General features: G+C 41.5%; 1 protein-coding gene across 1 annotated transcript in view; it reads left to right on the top strand.

Moving 5' to 3' along the window:
* The first annotated feature begins 2,174 nt into the window (after positions 1-2,174).
* Positions 2,175-17,092, top strand: part of pclob (piccolo presynaptic cytomatrix protein b) — a 65,843-nt gene continuing 50,925 nt past the window's right edge. The window contains exons 1-6 of the mRNA XM_030053554.1: positions 2,175-2,694; positions 2,913-3,815; positions 4,421-5,230; positions 5,532-6,809; positions 7,293-8,309; positions 8,887-9,885. Coding sequence (XP_029909414.1) covers positions 2,182-2,694; positions 2,913-3,815; positions 4,421-5,230; positions 5,532-6,809; positions 7,293-8,309; positions 8,887-9,885 — 5,520 coding nt within the window. The 5' untranslated portion in view covers positions 2,175-2,181. The remainder of the gene's footprint in view (positions 2,695-2,912; positions 3,816-4,420; positions 5,231-5,531; positions 6,810-7,292; positions 8,310-8,886; positions 9,886-17,092) is intronic.

The following is a 17,092-nucleotide window of genomic DNA, read 5'->3' on the forward strand; positions in this document are numbered from 1 at the left end:
TCCATCAGTACAGCCCAAAACGGTCAAAGCTCCATTACAACCTCGAAAGGAAGCAGCAAGCTCCCATGATGCTCTCAAAGCAGATCAATCGACCTGTCCACTTTGTAAGGTGGAACTCAATGTGGGCTCCAAGGATCCTCCTAACTACAACACCTGCACTGAATGCAGAAACATTGTCTGTAACCAATGTGGATTCAGCCCTATGCCAAATATGAAACAGGTAAGATAAGATTGATTTACTTTTTTTTTTTTTTTTTTTTTTTTTTTTATTTCCACTGTTACATAACATGATAAAATGCCATTCATGTATGCAACATATAAATATACACATCCTCTCTTTAACTTAATTGTGTAAGTTAATTGTGTATGTATATATATGTGTGTGTGTGTGTGTATATATATATATATATATATATATATATATATATATATATATATAAACACACACACACACACACACACACACATATTGTGGTGTAAAATAATTTTAATATTGATTTGTTTATTTGTTTACTTGAAGTATAATTAATATCTTTTAAGAAAATAAAAAAAAAAGAATCCCATGGTGAGGCAATATTGATTAAAATGTCACTGATAAACTGATTGCATAATTTCAGGAAAAGGAGTGGTTATGTCTCAACTGCCAAATGCAGAGAGCACTAGGAGTATCAGAGCCCCCAGGAACTCCCATGATGAAACCACCGGCCTCACCAAATAAAGTCCCTACACCTGTTACTGCTCAAAAGAAGGATAGTCCCAAATTAGATGAATCTCAAAAGAAAAACACTCCCATGACCTCTGAATCTCAAATAAAGGAGACCTATGCTCCAGGCTCCCCCCAGAGGAAAACATCTAGTCCAGCAACACTGGCCAAGGATGAGGCTGCTAAAGGACTTGGAATCCAGAAACAAGCCAGCCCAGCTCCTGATCAGAAAAGACCACAAGAGGGCCAGAGCAAATCAGGTCCTCAGAAGACACCAGATCAGAGAAGTCAAACTGAGCCTGAGCAGAGTAATGTTACCTCGGCTACAAAACAGGAGTCGGGAGGCTTTTTAGGCTTTGGTGGTCATAAAACTCAGCCCACAGAGTCAGTAACTGGGAAGATGTTTGGCTTTGGTTCCTCCATCTTCAGCTCTGCATCCACTTTGATAACCTCAGCTGTTCAGGAGGAATCCAAAAACACACCACCAGTTTCTCCTAAGTTGCCTACCAAAAAAGAGACTAAACCATCTACAATTCAGAAGTCAGAGCAGGATAAGAAACCAGAACAACCTCAAAAGTCCAAGGCTGATCCATCACCACAAGCCAAAGTGGACAAAGTTCCATCAGAGCCTCCAAAGGCAGTAGAAGTCTCAGAAGCTACACTCAAAGAAGGCCAATCCACCTGTCCACTCTGTAAGGTGGAACTCAACATGGGCTCCAAGGATCCCCCAAACTACAACAAATGTACTGAATGCAAGAAAACTGTCTGCATCCAATGTGGATTTAATCCAACACCAAATGTGTCTGAGGTAATAAAAGCAAATAGTTTATATTACTTGTTAAGAAAAGGACAGCTTAATTTCCACATAAAACCATATGCATTTTTTTTTCCACATAAAAATATGCACGTTTACTTTTAAATAATTTGAAACGTCAATTTGAAATGTTGAATACAATGAGACATTATATCATTGCACAGTCTTGCTGCATTAACATTACTAATTTTATATTTTAACATTGTCAGCTGATTGTATGCAGGTGTTATTTTATTTTAATCCATCATTTCTTTTGTAGGTGAAGGAGTGGTTATGTCTTAACTGTCAAATTCAGAGGGCTCTAAGTACATCTGAACCACCAGGACCTCCTGTGAATCCAACACCTGATAGACTTCAAAAAAAGGATAAGTCATCACCAGCTTCCCCACAGAAGACACAGTCTACAATTGCAAAACAGGGAGCCCAGGAACCTACAAACGTGCCAGAGACTGAGAAAGAGGCAACCCTAGCTCCTGGTCAGAAAACACCACAGAAGATCAGGAGGATATCAGATTCTGAGAAACCACCAGAAAAGACAAGTCAAACTGGAGTAAAGCAGAGTAATGTCACCCCAGCTGCAGAGCAGGAGTCTGGAAGTTTCTTTGGTTTTGGTGGTCCTAAAGAGACCAATGCTTCAAAAACAACAGAGTCAGGCACTGGGAAGATGTTTGGATTTGGCTCCTCCATCTTCAATTCAGCCTCTACTTTAATAATGTCTGCTGTTCAGGACGAGCCCAAAACAACACCACCAGGTTCTCGCAAGACGTCTATAGCTGCCAAAATTTCTCCTAAAAGTACACCACCAGTTTCTCCCAAGATGTCCCCAGCAAAAGAGCCCAAAAAACTTGTTGCTCAGATACCAGAGCAGGACAGGAAACGAGAACAAACTCAGCAGCCCAAGACGCCCCCACTAGGACACGAGAAAGTGGACAAAGGTCCATCAGAACCTACAAAGGCAGCCATTGACCCCCTAACCACTTCTAAGGGAGGTCAGCCCACTAGCCCACAAGTAACAGCCTCACAAGCTACACCCAAGGAAGGCCAATCCACCTGTCCACTCTGTAAGGTCAGCCTCAACATCAGCTCCAAGGATCCACCCAACTACAACACCTGCACTGAGTGCAAGACCACTGTCTGCACCCAGTGTGGATTTAGTCCTATGCCAAATGCATCAGAGGTAAGAAAAGAATAAATGTGTTTGTGACAAAAAGAAAATTGTAATTGTGAATCCACTTATAATTATTATATGTATATTTGAAAATGATTCTGTTAAGATTTTGTTTTATTTTTTCTTTTCTTTTTTTTGCTTGAACTTTCTACTGTGTAGAACTGTAAAAATATTCTTCTCAAATACTAAAAGCACATAACCCGGTGTCGAATACATTGCTGTTTTAGGTGAAGGAGTGGCTCTGCCTGAACTGTCAAATGCAAAGAGCATTAGCAGCATCTGAGCCCCCAGGGCCTTCCACATTGAAGACCCAGGCATCACCCAGTAAAGCCCCCACACCAGCTGTGGTCCAATTGAAAGACACTCCCAAACCAAATGAACCTCAAAAGAAGACCACTACAGCAGAACAAAAGAAGCAGGAAACCTCAGATAGAGTCCCCCCTCAAAGTAAACAGTCCATATCAGCAGCACAACCAGAGAAGGTTGAAACTGACAACAGTCCAGGAAGTCGTCAACAAGCCAGCCCGAGTCAAAGTCCTAAAAAAACACCTGAGAACAAGACATCAGAGCCCCAGAAACCAGCAGACAAGCCAAGTCAAACTATACGTAAGCAGAGTAATGCCACCCCAGCAACACAACACGAGCCAGGAGGCTTCTTTGGCTTTGGTAGCCCTAAAGCTCAACGTGATGCTGCAAAGTCTGCAGAGTCAGTGACTGGGAAGATGTTTGGCTTTGGTTCCTCCTTCATCAGTTCTGCATCCACTTTGATAACTTCCTCTGTTCAGGACCAGCCAAAAACCACACCACCAGTTTCTCCCAAGTTGTCTCCAGCAAAAGAGATCAAATCCCCAGGTGCACAGAGGGCAGAAAGAGAGAAGAAACCAGAACAAGCCCAGCAGGCCAAGGCTTCTCCATCAGGAAAGACAAATGTGGACAAAGCTCCACCAGAGTCTCCAAAGCCAGCAGCCACATCCCAGGCTGTTCTCACAACAGGCCAGAACACCTGCCCACTCTGTAAAGTGGAACTCAATTTGGGCTCCAAGGATCCTCCCAACTATAGCACCTGTACCGAATGCAGAAACACTGTCTGTAACCAATGTGGATTCAACCCTATGCCAAATAAAGCAGAGGTAAGACTAGAGAGTATTATTTTCACTCAATATTGTAAAGAGCTGCACATGATTCACTACTTTACTTGTATACCTATCTCTTGATGCTATTTCATAATGCTCAGATTATGTGTGTCTTTGTCCTTAAGTGGTGTAGCCAAACATGGAAAAAAACAAACAAACAAAGAAAGAAACAAAAAAAACTAAAGCTACATTAAAATTAAGCACTCCATCCTCAGATGAAATAATATTGTAAATTCAAGTATACTGGCAACCAAGCAGACCAACACAAATCAACTCTAAGTCATGACTGGGGTCATGAGACCAGTGCCTTAAGTTTTTTTTTTCCCCCATGGGTTCACCTACCTTTTTCACCTGCTTCACTAAAGAGCACCAAAGCCATCAGAGCCATGCAGTACTTGCTTCTTCCACTGTAAACTTATGTATGTCATCCTCTGCCTGAAAATATTAAATATTTTCATGAAGCTACTGAATTAAAATAGAAGAAAAATCCCAGTGCACAGTAAGACAGGCTTAAAAACATGTATTAATAGTAGCAGGTTACTTTACAATAACCACAATGTTTAAATTTTCAGGTGAAAGAGTGGCTGTGTCTAACCTGCCAGATGCAGCGAGCCCTGGAAGTATCTCAGTCCCCAGAAGCCATCTTGGCACCACAGACACCTGCAAAGAAGGATATCAACAGTTCAACTGAATCTGACAAGAAAGTGTCTTCAGCATCACACTCACCTCAGATGAAACAGTCAGTAGCAACAGTACAGTCAGCCAAGGTTGAGGCTGCTAAAGAGCAAGAGCATCAGAAACAGGCCAGCCCAGCATCCAGTCAGAAAATGCCACATGAGAGTGGAACAGGTCCTCAAAAATCATCAGACCAGACCAGTCAAACTGCACGTAAGCAAAGTAATGCAACTGCAGCTACAAAGCAGGAGTCAGGAAGCTTTTTTGGCTTTGGTGGTCCTAAAACTCAACCTGACACTGCAAAGCCCCCAGAATCAGTGAGTGGGAAGATGTTTGGCTTTGGTTCCTCCATCTTCAGCTCTGCAAGCACTTTGATAACCTCAGCTGTTCAGGATGAGCCCAAAACTACACCACCAGTTTCACCTAAGTTGTCTGCCACACAGGAGATCAAACCATCTGCTGCCCAGAAATCAGAGAAGGATAAGAAACCAGAGCAAGCCCAAAAGCCCAAGGCTGATCCATCAGCACAAGTCAAAGTGGACAAAGTTCCACCAGAGCATCCAAAGGAAGTAGCAGTCTTGGAAGCTGCACTCAAGGAAGGCCAATCTATCTGTCCACTCTGTAAGGTGGAACTCAACTTGGGCTCCAAGGATCCTCCAAACTACAACAAATGTACTGAATGCAAGAAAACTGTCTGCAACCAATGTGGATTTAACCCCATACCAAATGTTGCAGAGGTAAGTGACACATAGTGTAATCATTATAAATGATGATAGCAATCACCAGTTGAAACCCACGTGTGTGTGTGGTGTGTGTGTGTGTGTGTGTGTGTGTGTGTGTGTGTGTGTGTGTGTGTGTGTGTGTGTGTGTGTGTGCGTGCGTGTGTGCGTGTGTGGGTGGGTGGGTGCATGTGCGTGTGCGTGTGTGTGTGTGTGTGTGTGTGTGTGTGTGCATGTTTTACAGAGTCCAAATGACATTTGTAATATCAATTCAGACACATCCATTCAAAATCGTTCTTTTTTTTCTGTATTTCTGTAGGTGAAGGAATGGCTGTGTCTTAGTTGTCAGATGCAAAGAGCTCTTGCAGCTACTGAATCCGGAGAGCCTCTCCTGACAAAATCCCAGGCATCACCCAACAAAGTGTCCACACCTGCTGCTGCCCACAAAGAGACCACTGCCAATCAAAAGAAAGACATCATTTCCACACTAAAAGCAGAGGACATGCCAGATAAAACTCAAAAGGACAGTCCAGCACCAGGTGTACCACAAAAGAAAGAAGAAGTCTCACCACTATCTCAAAAGGATGATGGCACCACAGCATCAGCCCCTGCCTCATCACAACCAAATGAGACTACAACTAAAGCCTCATCCTTGCCCAAAGACACCACATCTGGTTCACCCCTTGCCAAGCAGATTCCAGTCTCCACTTCACCTCAAACCAAGGATTTCACTCCACCAAGCTCCCCAGCAATTAAAAAAATATCAGACAAGGAACCTTCAGCAAAAGAAACAAAATCTGACCAACTGGTTAAAGCCCCCGATGATGTTCAGCCCTCAAACCAACCTGCAATGCAAGAAAATAGCCTTCAGGACGCTGGTAAAAGCAATATAGTGCGGCCTCAACAAACACCAAACCAAAAATCCGACGCTCTTCAAAACCAAGATCTTCACAAATCTCCACAACAGTCTCCAAAACATCAGACTCTGTCCACCAAATCTGCTCCTCCAGAAGCTCAGCCAACAAATCAGGAGTCAGGGAGCATTTTCAGCTTTGGCAGCCCAAAATCTAAGCGTGCTGCATCAAGTGCTGAAGCAGTAACTGGAAAGATGTTTGGCTTTGGTTCATCAATTTTCAGCTCAGCATCTAATTTGATAACATCTGCTGTTCAGGAGCAGTCCCACATCACACCACCAAGTTCTCGTAAGATGTCTGCCCCAGCACAATTTTCCCGCAAGATGTCTACAACAGCACAAATCTCTCCAAAATCTACACCCCCAGATTCTCCAAAGATACCTTCTACAAAGGAGTCCAAACTACCACTTGCCCAGAAATCAGAGCAAGACAGGAAACCAGAGCAACCCCAGCAATCAAAGGCTCCTCCATCATTACAGGCCAAAGTGGACAAGGATCCATCGGAGCCTCCACAGGAACTAGCAGTCTCCAAAGCCAATCCCATAGCACAGTCCACATGTCCACTCTGTAAGGTGGAACTTAACATTGGCTCCAAAGATACTCCCAACTACAACACCTGCACTGAATGCAAGAACACTGTGTGCAACAAATGTGGATTTAGCCCCATGCCAAATGTAGCAGAGGTAAGCAAACTGATCAAAACTGTGCTTGATGTAGAACAATTAAAAAAAAAAAAAAAAAAAAAAAAAAAAAAAACACAAAACAAAACACTAACTGCAGCATGTTTAATTAACAGGCACCTTAATTTAATACAAATATTAGCTTACTTTAGCTATGCCTATTGACCATAAGGAAGCAGTATTTATTTTTTTATTTTTTTTTTTTTCATTTTTATTTTTTAGGATATAGTTTGGGAAAGATGGCACTGTCAAGCTGATTCAGTGTTAAGTGGTTTCCACATTATTCTCATTATTCTAAACAATAAAAACACTGGTGAACCTTCTCCCAATGTGTTACATCTGAACATAAAGTATATTTGAACAAAACTGAAGACTGTCTTAAGAATGCCATATTTTTATTTATTTATTTTATTGAACAATGGTATTAACAAAATTCAAAGCATTAAAATATTGTTCATTATTATTATTATTGCTGTTTTATTTTAGGTGAAGGAATGGCTATGTCTCAATTGCCAGATGGCGAGAGCTCTTGGAGCATCCGAGCCCCCAGGGCTTCCAATGATGAAAGCCCAGCCTTCTCCAAGGAAAGAGGCTCCTGTACCTGCTACACCTGAGAAAAAAGAAGCCCCAGTGTCAGTTCCTCCACAGAAAGAATCAAGCTTACCCAAGGATGAGCGTATAACTTCTGCCACAGTCAAAGAACCGCTGACGCCTGGATCACCGAAGAAGCAAGTTTCTCCTTCAGCTCCTACACAGCCTGACAAAACTGTTCCATCAACTATCACACAGAGTGATGTGACATCTTCTTTAAAACAGCCTCAACCACAGAAGACCACACAGTTAGGCCAACCACAACAGCCCTCTGGGGGGACACCAAAAGGACAACCAGGAATATCCCAGCAACAGACTCCAAAAGCTGAAACTCCTCCTACTAAGCCTGCTCTTCCAAAAGATGATTCTGCTAAACAAGAGTCCGGCAGTTTCTTTGGCTTTGGTGGTCCAAAAACACAGCCTACTCAAAAACCTCCAGAATCTGTGACTGGGAAGATGTTTGGCTTTGGTTCATCCATATTCAGCTCTGCATCCACTTTAATAACCTCAGCTGTTCAAGATGAACGCAAAACCACACCACCAACTCAACGTAAGATGTCCACAACAGCCAGTGTTTCTCCTAAAACCACACCACCGGCCTCTCCCAAAAAGCTTCCTGCAAAGGAAACTAAGCCACCTGCTGGTCAGAAAGCTGAAGAGAAGAAACCAGAGCAACCTCAGCAGGTCAAAGCTCCTCCATCAGCACAGGCAAAAGTAGACAAAGCTCTATCGGAGCCTTCTAAGGCACCAGCAGCCACACAAGATGCACCAAAAGAAGGCCAGCCCTGTCCACTCTGTAAGGTGGAACTCAACATGGGCTCCAAGGATTCCCCCAACTACAACACCTGTACTGAATGCAAGATTACTGTCTGCAACCAATGTGGATTTAATCCAATGCCAAATGCAGAAGAGGTAAGTCAATCTATCTCCTAGGATTTTGTGATTGTTGTGAATTGACACATTTTCGTTTATGGAAGGTAAAGTAAGGGATCAATAATTATTCATTAATTTATTTATTGTGCCATTTTACTACACTTTTCATCATTGTTAACTTGTTTATGTGATAAGTTAAACTACTTTAGTATTCAATATGTTGCAATATTGCATGGTTTAAACAGGTTTAAAGGTTTAATCATATGCTAATTTGGATATCACTCACTTTATCAGTCATGCATTACCAGTTATTTTCAAGAATGCCAAACAAAGGCAGTTATCAATATGTAATTATACAGTACTTGAATAAACTCTCCAATCAGAACATCTGTGATGCCGAGGAATAACTCCTTAAGACACAACAATTGGGTGAACTCCTGTTTAGAATTTTTCCCTATGGTCATCTCACCATGAAATGCTAAAGTCAGACCCTCAGAATTTGAGAAGAGATTTTATAATGGAAATAGTCATGAATATATTTTATGATCAACATAAGTTATGAATGAAGAAGCCTGATGTCCTATTGTTTTTTTTTTTTTTTTTTTTTTTTTTTTAGATTAAGGAGTGGCTTTGTCTGAACTGCCAGATGCAGAGAGCTCTGGCGGCATCTGAACCCCTAGGACCTCCCAAAATGAAACCACAGCCCTCGCCAGCCAAGGTTCTCACACCTGCTGTCCCTGAAAAGGAAGATACAACATTGGTCCAAAAAGAGAAGTCTAAAGAATCTCCAGTAGTCAAAAAAGAGGTTACTCCAGCAGCTATAGACAAAAAGGAGACCCCTACAACTGAGGCACCAATACCAGCTGCAGCCCAAAAGGGAGACAAACCGGTACCAGGTTCTCTGCAAAAGACACAGGTCCTCACAAGTAAAATGGCTAAGGATGAGCAAGGACAAGCCCAGGATGTATCTAGCCAGAAGCAGCCTATGGCAAAACATCCACAAGCGCAACCTTCACAATCTCCAAAGCCAGAAGTAAAGGCAGGTGCTGTGAAACAAGAAACTGGAAAACCACCACAACAGCCTTCAAAAGCCGGGATCTCTCCAGCCAAAGCACCACCAGCTCAGCCTGCTAAACAGGAGTCAGGGGGCTTTTTTGGTTTTGGTGGTGCTAAAACACAGCCAGCCACTGCAAAGCCAGCAGAGTCAGTGACTGGGAAGATGTTTGGTTTTGGTTCTTCTATTTTCAGCTCTGCATCCACTTTGATAACTTCATCTGTTCAGGACCAACCCAAAACCACACCACCAGTTTCTCCCAAGTTGTCCCCAGCAAAAGAGATCAAATCCCCCGTTTCACAAAAGACAGAACAGAAGAAACCAGAACAACTCCAGCAGGCCAAGGCTCCTCCACCTGGACAAGCCAAAGTGACATCAGAACCTCCAAAAGCAGCAACAGCCATCAAGGCTGAACCCAAGGAAGGCCAATCCACATGCCCACTCTGTAAGGTGGAACTGAATGTTGGCTCCAAGGATCCTCCTAACTACAACACCTGCACTGAATGCAAGAACATTGTCTGCAACCTTTGTGGATTTAACCCAATGCCCCATACTTCAGCAGTGAGTAAACTATTTCATTATGAATGGCATTTTCATGCTGTTTTTAAAGTATTTAATGTGTTTTGGTCTTGACTATGAATGCAGTTTTTATCCCACATGATCAAGTTTTAATTTATGGCAGGTCATATTATTACTTTTGTTTAAGCTGATGAGAGCAACAACAGTTGAATAACCCAATTGAGATTTTGTTAAAACAAGCTCAGTGGGAAATTGTCTTTTCAAATCATCCTGTCTTTACAGAGTAAGAACGTGGTCCTTTTGACCAAGGTTATTCACTTTAAGGGCACTAGTTGTGTTTTTAGCAAATGACTAGTTGTAAGTGGCAAATGACTAATAATAACAGCAGACTATGACTTCCTGCTCTGGCAGGTCTTTATTCATGCAGCTGTGTGTGAGCTATGGCGCAAGCTAAATTGTATCTCAATTTTATGAAACCTCCTACATAGTTTCCTTTTCAAAGTAATGATTCTTCAGTGTTAAGGATGAAAAGACGTATTCTTAGTCAGAGATTTAATATTATTATAGTAACTATATTATTACAAGAGGTATTATCCAGGCATTTGTTTCTATCAAAATGCCATTAGCTGGGGTACATAAGACAATACATTGCTTTTTACTCAGCTGTTATTTTGATCATTTTGAAAACAACATGGATTTTAAGTGTGATAGCATAATAGATTAAAGGAAACATCTATACAATGAAAATATAAGGAGAACTTGCCTGAATAGCTTTCAAAGTGTGCTTTAGAACAGAAGTTTAGGTGCTGTTGTAATCTTTTTTAATCACTGATCCACTTTGAGGGGACTCAAAGTGAATAACTCACAATAATGCAGGCTATGAGGTAGCTGACTGTTGTAGATATCCCTCCAAAGGAGTGGCCTGAGTGAATGTGACATTACATAACAACTCATGATAGGTGTGCTTTGGCAGACCAGCATTGAAAATGTATTAACGTGATTGAGGGTTGTGCAACAGCATTAGTGAGATGGGATCTGCTGCTGTAGCAGACCAAGGACTCTCAGCCCCCCATGAGAGATAGGAGATGGCAGAGTCCTGTGATATGCCAATAAGCAGAGGTGAACCGGATTATGTTCAACACAACACTGTGATAGTACATTATAGCAGCACACATTTCCTTTGTGGCCATCTGCTCTCTCACAGTTCAGCTGCTCCATGCATATCAACAGTTGTCCCTTTATTTTACCCAGTATTGCAGTGGTACGCACATGTGCCTGTTTTTCCGATTTCACAGGCAGCATATTGTTTTGGATGTGCAGATTAGATTAGAGTGCATCATTAAAAAGAAAGAATATGTGAGTTATTCACATGAATAGTTAAAACACACAAAACACAGTGCTGTTATGCACAAAAACAGAATGCACCCAGCTCCTCTTGAGTTCAGCCCATCTTGTTCCATGCCTGTTTAGACGGCTGATGGAGTGGAGCATAAATGAGTTTTCCATCATGTTCAGTTTGCAGTGTGGGAGCCTGAACTTTTTTCTGATGGTAGCAGCTCCAACTCTGAGTGGAGGGGAGGAGAGGTGTTTGTTATTTTAGGAGCCAAGCACAGAGTGGTTGAGATCTATCTTGGAAGCCTTGGATTATGGGTTTGCCGATGACCTTAGAGGCCATTTTGAGCAGGTTTTTCACTCTGACTCTTGCCTGTACCATTACACTGTTGTACCACACAGTGATGCAGTCTGTATAGTGAAGTAAAAACAAGTGGTGCATTTCTTGCCCAGCCCTAAGAGATCCCACAAAATGCAAACATTGCTGTATTTTAATATTCACAAAATCCATGTGGGAAGGGTGTGGTTCACCTGTATCCCCCAGGTATTTGTAGGATTGCATCTTCTGTATCTGAATGGGGATGCTTACTGGGTTGCAGTTAGCATTATATCTTGGGTCAAATATAGGGACGCCCATCAATGTATGCCTGCTTGCCCTCCCATATATTGTTGTTCAATTATTTGTGAATTATCTTCCCTTTGTCCTTGTTCGTGAATGCAGTTTTCTTTTCCTTTAGCACATTTTTGATGTCACCTTTTATGTTGGGCTTCCTGTTTGGATATACTTTCACGTTCTTTGTGGATATTATTCCTTCATTCATTCCTTCATCTTTCCATATTCATTCCTTCCTTCATGTAGTCAGTGGTAAGTGTGACTTTGTAGTCAGTGCTGTCCATTCCATGGAGGACCTCCTAATCTATGCAGAGGTAGCTGGCCTTCAGTGCCTTGTTGCCCTCCTCTGACCACACCTTGACTGTGTTCTCCATAGTCTGTTGCTCTACAGCTTGGTCTTGTAGACTGGGATAAAGAGGGTGTTTTTGTTTTGTTTTGTTTTGTTTTGTTTTGTTTTGTTTTGTATAACACTCTTCCAGAATGTTATTCATTCTAGTGGTGCAACTGACATCTTGTTCAAAGGCTGGCATTGACCTCCTCAGACTACACTAGTATATACTATATTTCTCCTTGGGCTGAAAATGAACAGTTTTCGTGGCAAACATTTTTGTTGAATTTTGTAAAGACCCAAGAGTTAAAGACCCAAGTAATTGCCTTTTTTGTATTTCATGCAAGCTTGGTCTTCTAATGAATCTCTATTGTTTAACAATTCATCTAGTTGCTTAAGTACACTGAAAATGTGTATGCATGTAATCTCTGGAGTTAGATAAATGCTTCCATCTGAAAGCTTAAAGCTATGGTTTTGAAAGGTCAACAATTTATTTTAAAACTTTGAAACTAGTTTTAAAAGTTGGAAAAAAAATGTAAATATTTGCACAACTGCATTACCACTGCATTAGTCTTATGAATTGTTACCCAACGAAACTGTAAAACTTTATACACAAATCTGCAGAACACCTTTCATAAAGGTTCAGTGCTTCATTTTGAACAGGGACGGCTTGCGCCTTGTGCTTCGGGAAAGGAAGGGACATTTTTGACATTCTAACACAGCGTTATGCTAGCTTGGACTGTTTGCTGGGATTAAAACTTTTTGTCCTGCCTCTGAATACCATTGTCCAATCAGTGTCACGCCATGATACGTGGAGTATAGCTGGTAGGCCAGCCAGCGTTGTAGTCACATTCAAGGCCACGGTCAACATGATGAGTGCTAACTCATCCCATCGCTTCATTAAGAAAAAAAAAAAAAAAAAATCATTTGTTATAGTAGTCATAGTAGTCAGGCTGCATGACAACGGCTGAAGCTGAGGGATGTCTCTCAACCTTAAAAAGAATCAAAACATTTCTGCAAAATGCAATGGGACAGGAACTTCTGAATGCACTGGCCATGCTTTCCATGGAGATGGAACAAGTTAAGAACATGCCTGAAATATTATAACTGAATTTGAATCTATCCTGTAATCTATATGGGTTGAAATCTATGAATATTCATATTAATAATAATAATATTGGATAAACATCAAATGGAACAATTAAATGGTTTAAAAACTGTGCATGCTAATGCTATCTAAAGAGTAGCAATATCACTATCCTTGTTCAGTGGGTCCTGTTCATTCATCAGAATTTAATCTGGGACACTGAACCTGTGTGTGCAAGAGCTATTGTGTAGAGGCTTAATGTGCCAGGGCTTTATTGAGACAAGCCATGAATTGGGAGGTTCACATGTTACAGTCAGCTGGGAGGCACATGGAAACACATAGGAGGATTGTGTCGATAGTTATGCATGCCTGTCATTGTGCTCCAACCTCTTTCATAGGGCTGAGCATAAAGTATTGAATCGGCTCACCGTGGTTAGCAGAGCACATGCATGTAGATCTTCAGTGCATTGAGAACGAGATCACTGGCTAAGCCAATATAGCCCTGTTAGAGACTTCCACAGGTGATCACAGAAGTAGAGTTACTATGCGTAACTATCATAATGTCAGGCCAAGTCTTCTCTAAATTGACTGGTTAAAGCATTTTTTCGCTTTTTTTCACATTCATTGCAGTAGTGTAACATAGTCAACAAAACTAACGCAATTACCACAGTGCATTTTAAGTGTTCATAGCATCCAGTGTGCGTACCAATTTAATAATGCCTCATGTCAGCTCACATTGTTAGTCATATTACCGGAGGCCTTTGAATTAGGTCATCTTTGATGCTAATATGTTAATAATGTGAGACATTTTTTTTTTAGATCTCCACAAAAAGGATACAAGCTCTGTCACATTAAATCTAAAAAGGTACAGTTGCATTCATAGAATTTATGTTACACTAATTCATTTTTGGCAATGGTAAAAAGTTTCTTTAATGGGTATTAGAACAGCAAGTTTCTTATTTACATGCTCCTGTATGTTGAGTGAACACATCATCACATACATCTCTACTGTACCTGAACAACTGAGGAAAGATATATTTGTCTTTATCTTCTTTATTTTTGCCCAATTCTGCATCAAAATATTCAGATATATTTACCACACAGCTCAGCCCAAGAGGCACATCATTATACAGAAATAATGCTGAAAGTGATGTGGCGCTTATGCAATTGACACTCCTCACATCTTTCATGGAGAGCACAGAGTGAGAGCCTTAGGGTAGGGGTTGGATGGGGGAAGGGACAAGCATGGATGATTGCTGCTGTGTACAACACAGATTCATGCCTCTTAAAAGCTGAGGGAAGCAGAAATAGCTTGGCCGTAATGCAGACAATGGATGGGATGAGCAGCCATACTCACTGCTGTCCTACGACATTCTTTTTTCTCAAAAAATTACGCTTGCCAATACTCCAGCATGAAAAATGTGTGGTTTTTACAGTGAGTAGGAATGCAGAAATGCCTTTTTCAGGATTTGAAAAGGACTTGCATGGTTAGAAGGCAGAGGATAGGAGGGCACTTTAGGGGGAGTGAGTGCCAGCAGCAAGTCTATCCATTTTCCCCTCTCCTGTTCTGCTCCAGCTGATGTTATCAAAAGCCTGGGAGTGACTGTTGTCTGATATCTAGGGCACACGTGTATCGTGCTTTGCCAGCCAAAGCTGTGCATATGACAAACTAAGCACTATGATTGAGAGACACTAGGTGGTAAATTGATAATAAAGTAAGACTCTCAAATACTGGTGGCTAAATGGTAAAGGTACTATGCTTACCAATCTAGCTGTCAAGATTTTTGAATGCCTTACTATTGAGATGACCTTGGAAACTTTAAAGCAATTGCCAAACATTTTACACAGCTTCCATGAGTAACTGATTCATCTCATGGCACATAAACTCTGACTGCAGGCCAATCAATCGGCATTTTCATCTAAAGTCTGTTGTGATTGAAGTTGTAATAAGCCCTAAACTCCTTAATATTCCTCACCAAGGCCAGGCCCGTGTAAAGACAGCGATGGGCTCTGCTGTAGGCCCTAGACAGCCACAGACTGTTGGCACTGTGATATGGAGAGGATGCACTCTGTTACACCTAGTGACAGTGTTAAAAATAGTCGGTTTGAGGCAAGCACAGCGTACCTGCTGCATCCCTACTCTTATTTCACAGCCTTGAGCAATAAGGCACTAGTATGGTCCTGGTATAGTTTGAGCTAATATTGATTAGGCTAATGCTCTGCTCCTGATCCTGCCTTGAGGGAAAAATGAAATAGAATTTATCAGAATGTGACACACACAAAAAAAGAAATTTTTTCATGTGTATTTATTGCAGATATTTTCAGTTCTGTAACAGTACAGATTAGTGTAATAATCTATCAGCTATTTTCAGTACAGATGATGTTTCATGTCTGAGGACATTTGAAGGGTTGTGAGACTCATCCTTCAAGCTGCAGTGATCCCTTGCAAATGAGGAAGTGACTCCGGTTGCTATTTTAATACTTGACATGTCTGTCAGAGAAGAGGGAATGGGATCTCCCCTCTGTGACCTGGCCTTGTTGGTGCATCTCCCAGTGCAGCATATCAGAGTACTTTCACTTTTCATGCATCCCCCTACATCCACCCCATCTTCATCACCCTGGCTTCAAAGGACAGTTTGCACAAGTGTCATTTGTTAGATTGGAGAGAGCATAGTGTGCAGTTCCTTGTCTTTAGAATGAAGCACTCTGCTCATTACAGATTAGTGGGTCAACATCCTCTATTATCAGAGGGCTTGATTTATGAGGAGTTCTGCTCTGTGGGGGCTGCTGAAAGCCAAGTATATTAGCCAGCTACAGTAGTTGCCAATGGCGTCTGCCAGAAAATCAATAAGCAACCTACCAGCTCCAGTATCAACAGAGGGGCAGCAGTGAAGGCAGCCTCCGAAATACTGATGTAGTTTAGAGCCCAAAGGCCATCCCAGATATCCAGTTTTTATGTTCCAAAATGCAAATTTCAAGACCACTAGGATGCCCAGTAAGTAGTGCCTTCCAACAAGATGTAGCTTTGTCCAAATAATGCAATACAAGTGGATGTTTGTGCACCGAAATTTCCCATTTGATATGCAATATATCTTTTTTTTTAAACATCTCATCTGTAGTATGTAACACCGATGCTGATGCTATGGACTGATTTCCGCTGTCATCTACTATCCATTAAGACACTGCAAAAAGTCTTGTATATGGATGTACATGTATGCATCCTGTATATGCAGATACAAATAAAAGATTCTGTTTTAATTCATCATCATCATCATCACCATCATCATCTTCATCATTATCATCATCACCATCATTATCGTTTAAAATATAACTGTTTGTTTTAAGGTGAGCCTGTGTACAGAGCTTTTACCTGACATGCTGGTTGAATGCAGGGTCTTTTGCTGTGTCTCTGTGCTGTGAATAAAGTGAACTGGCCAATAGAGTTCAGCAGATCCCGCCTCTTGTGACATGGCTGTGTGTCAGCAACACAGCTATCCTGACTACTGTCATTGGAAAGGTCTGTTAATCCAGCTCACAGGCTAATCATGGTGAGCAGCCTCTCCCACAGCTCTCTGCTTGGAGCTCCTGCTCTTTACTCATAAACAGATTTAATTAGACAAAGGGATGATGGCTACTTTCCAGACCTTGTGGCTCTGATGCAAGGCTCCAAGACCAAGTCACTGTGAGGCAGACTGGAGCTGTAGGGGAATGTGATGGCACTGAGTCTTTCTGTTGACGAAGATGATTTTAGTGCTTTAATATATTAGATTAGATAAATTTAGATTGAGACAAAGATGTAGTTACTATATTATTTCTCCTTCTCATTTGCTGTTTTTGAACAAATGCATAGTGTAGTTGTTTGGTGGCCAGACCCTACTGGTGCAGGAAA

Source organism: Myripristis murdjan, chromosome 6 (genome assembly GCF_902150065.1).
Source record: "Myripristis murdjan chromosome 6, fMyrMur1.1, whole genome shotgun sequence".
NCBI lineage: Eukaryota > Metazoa > Chordata > Actinopteri > Holocentriformes > Holocentridae > Myripristis > Myripristis murdjan.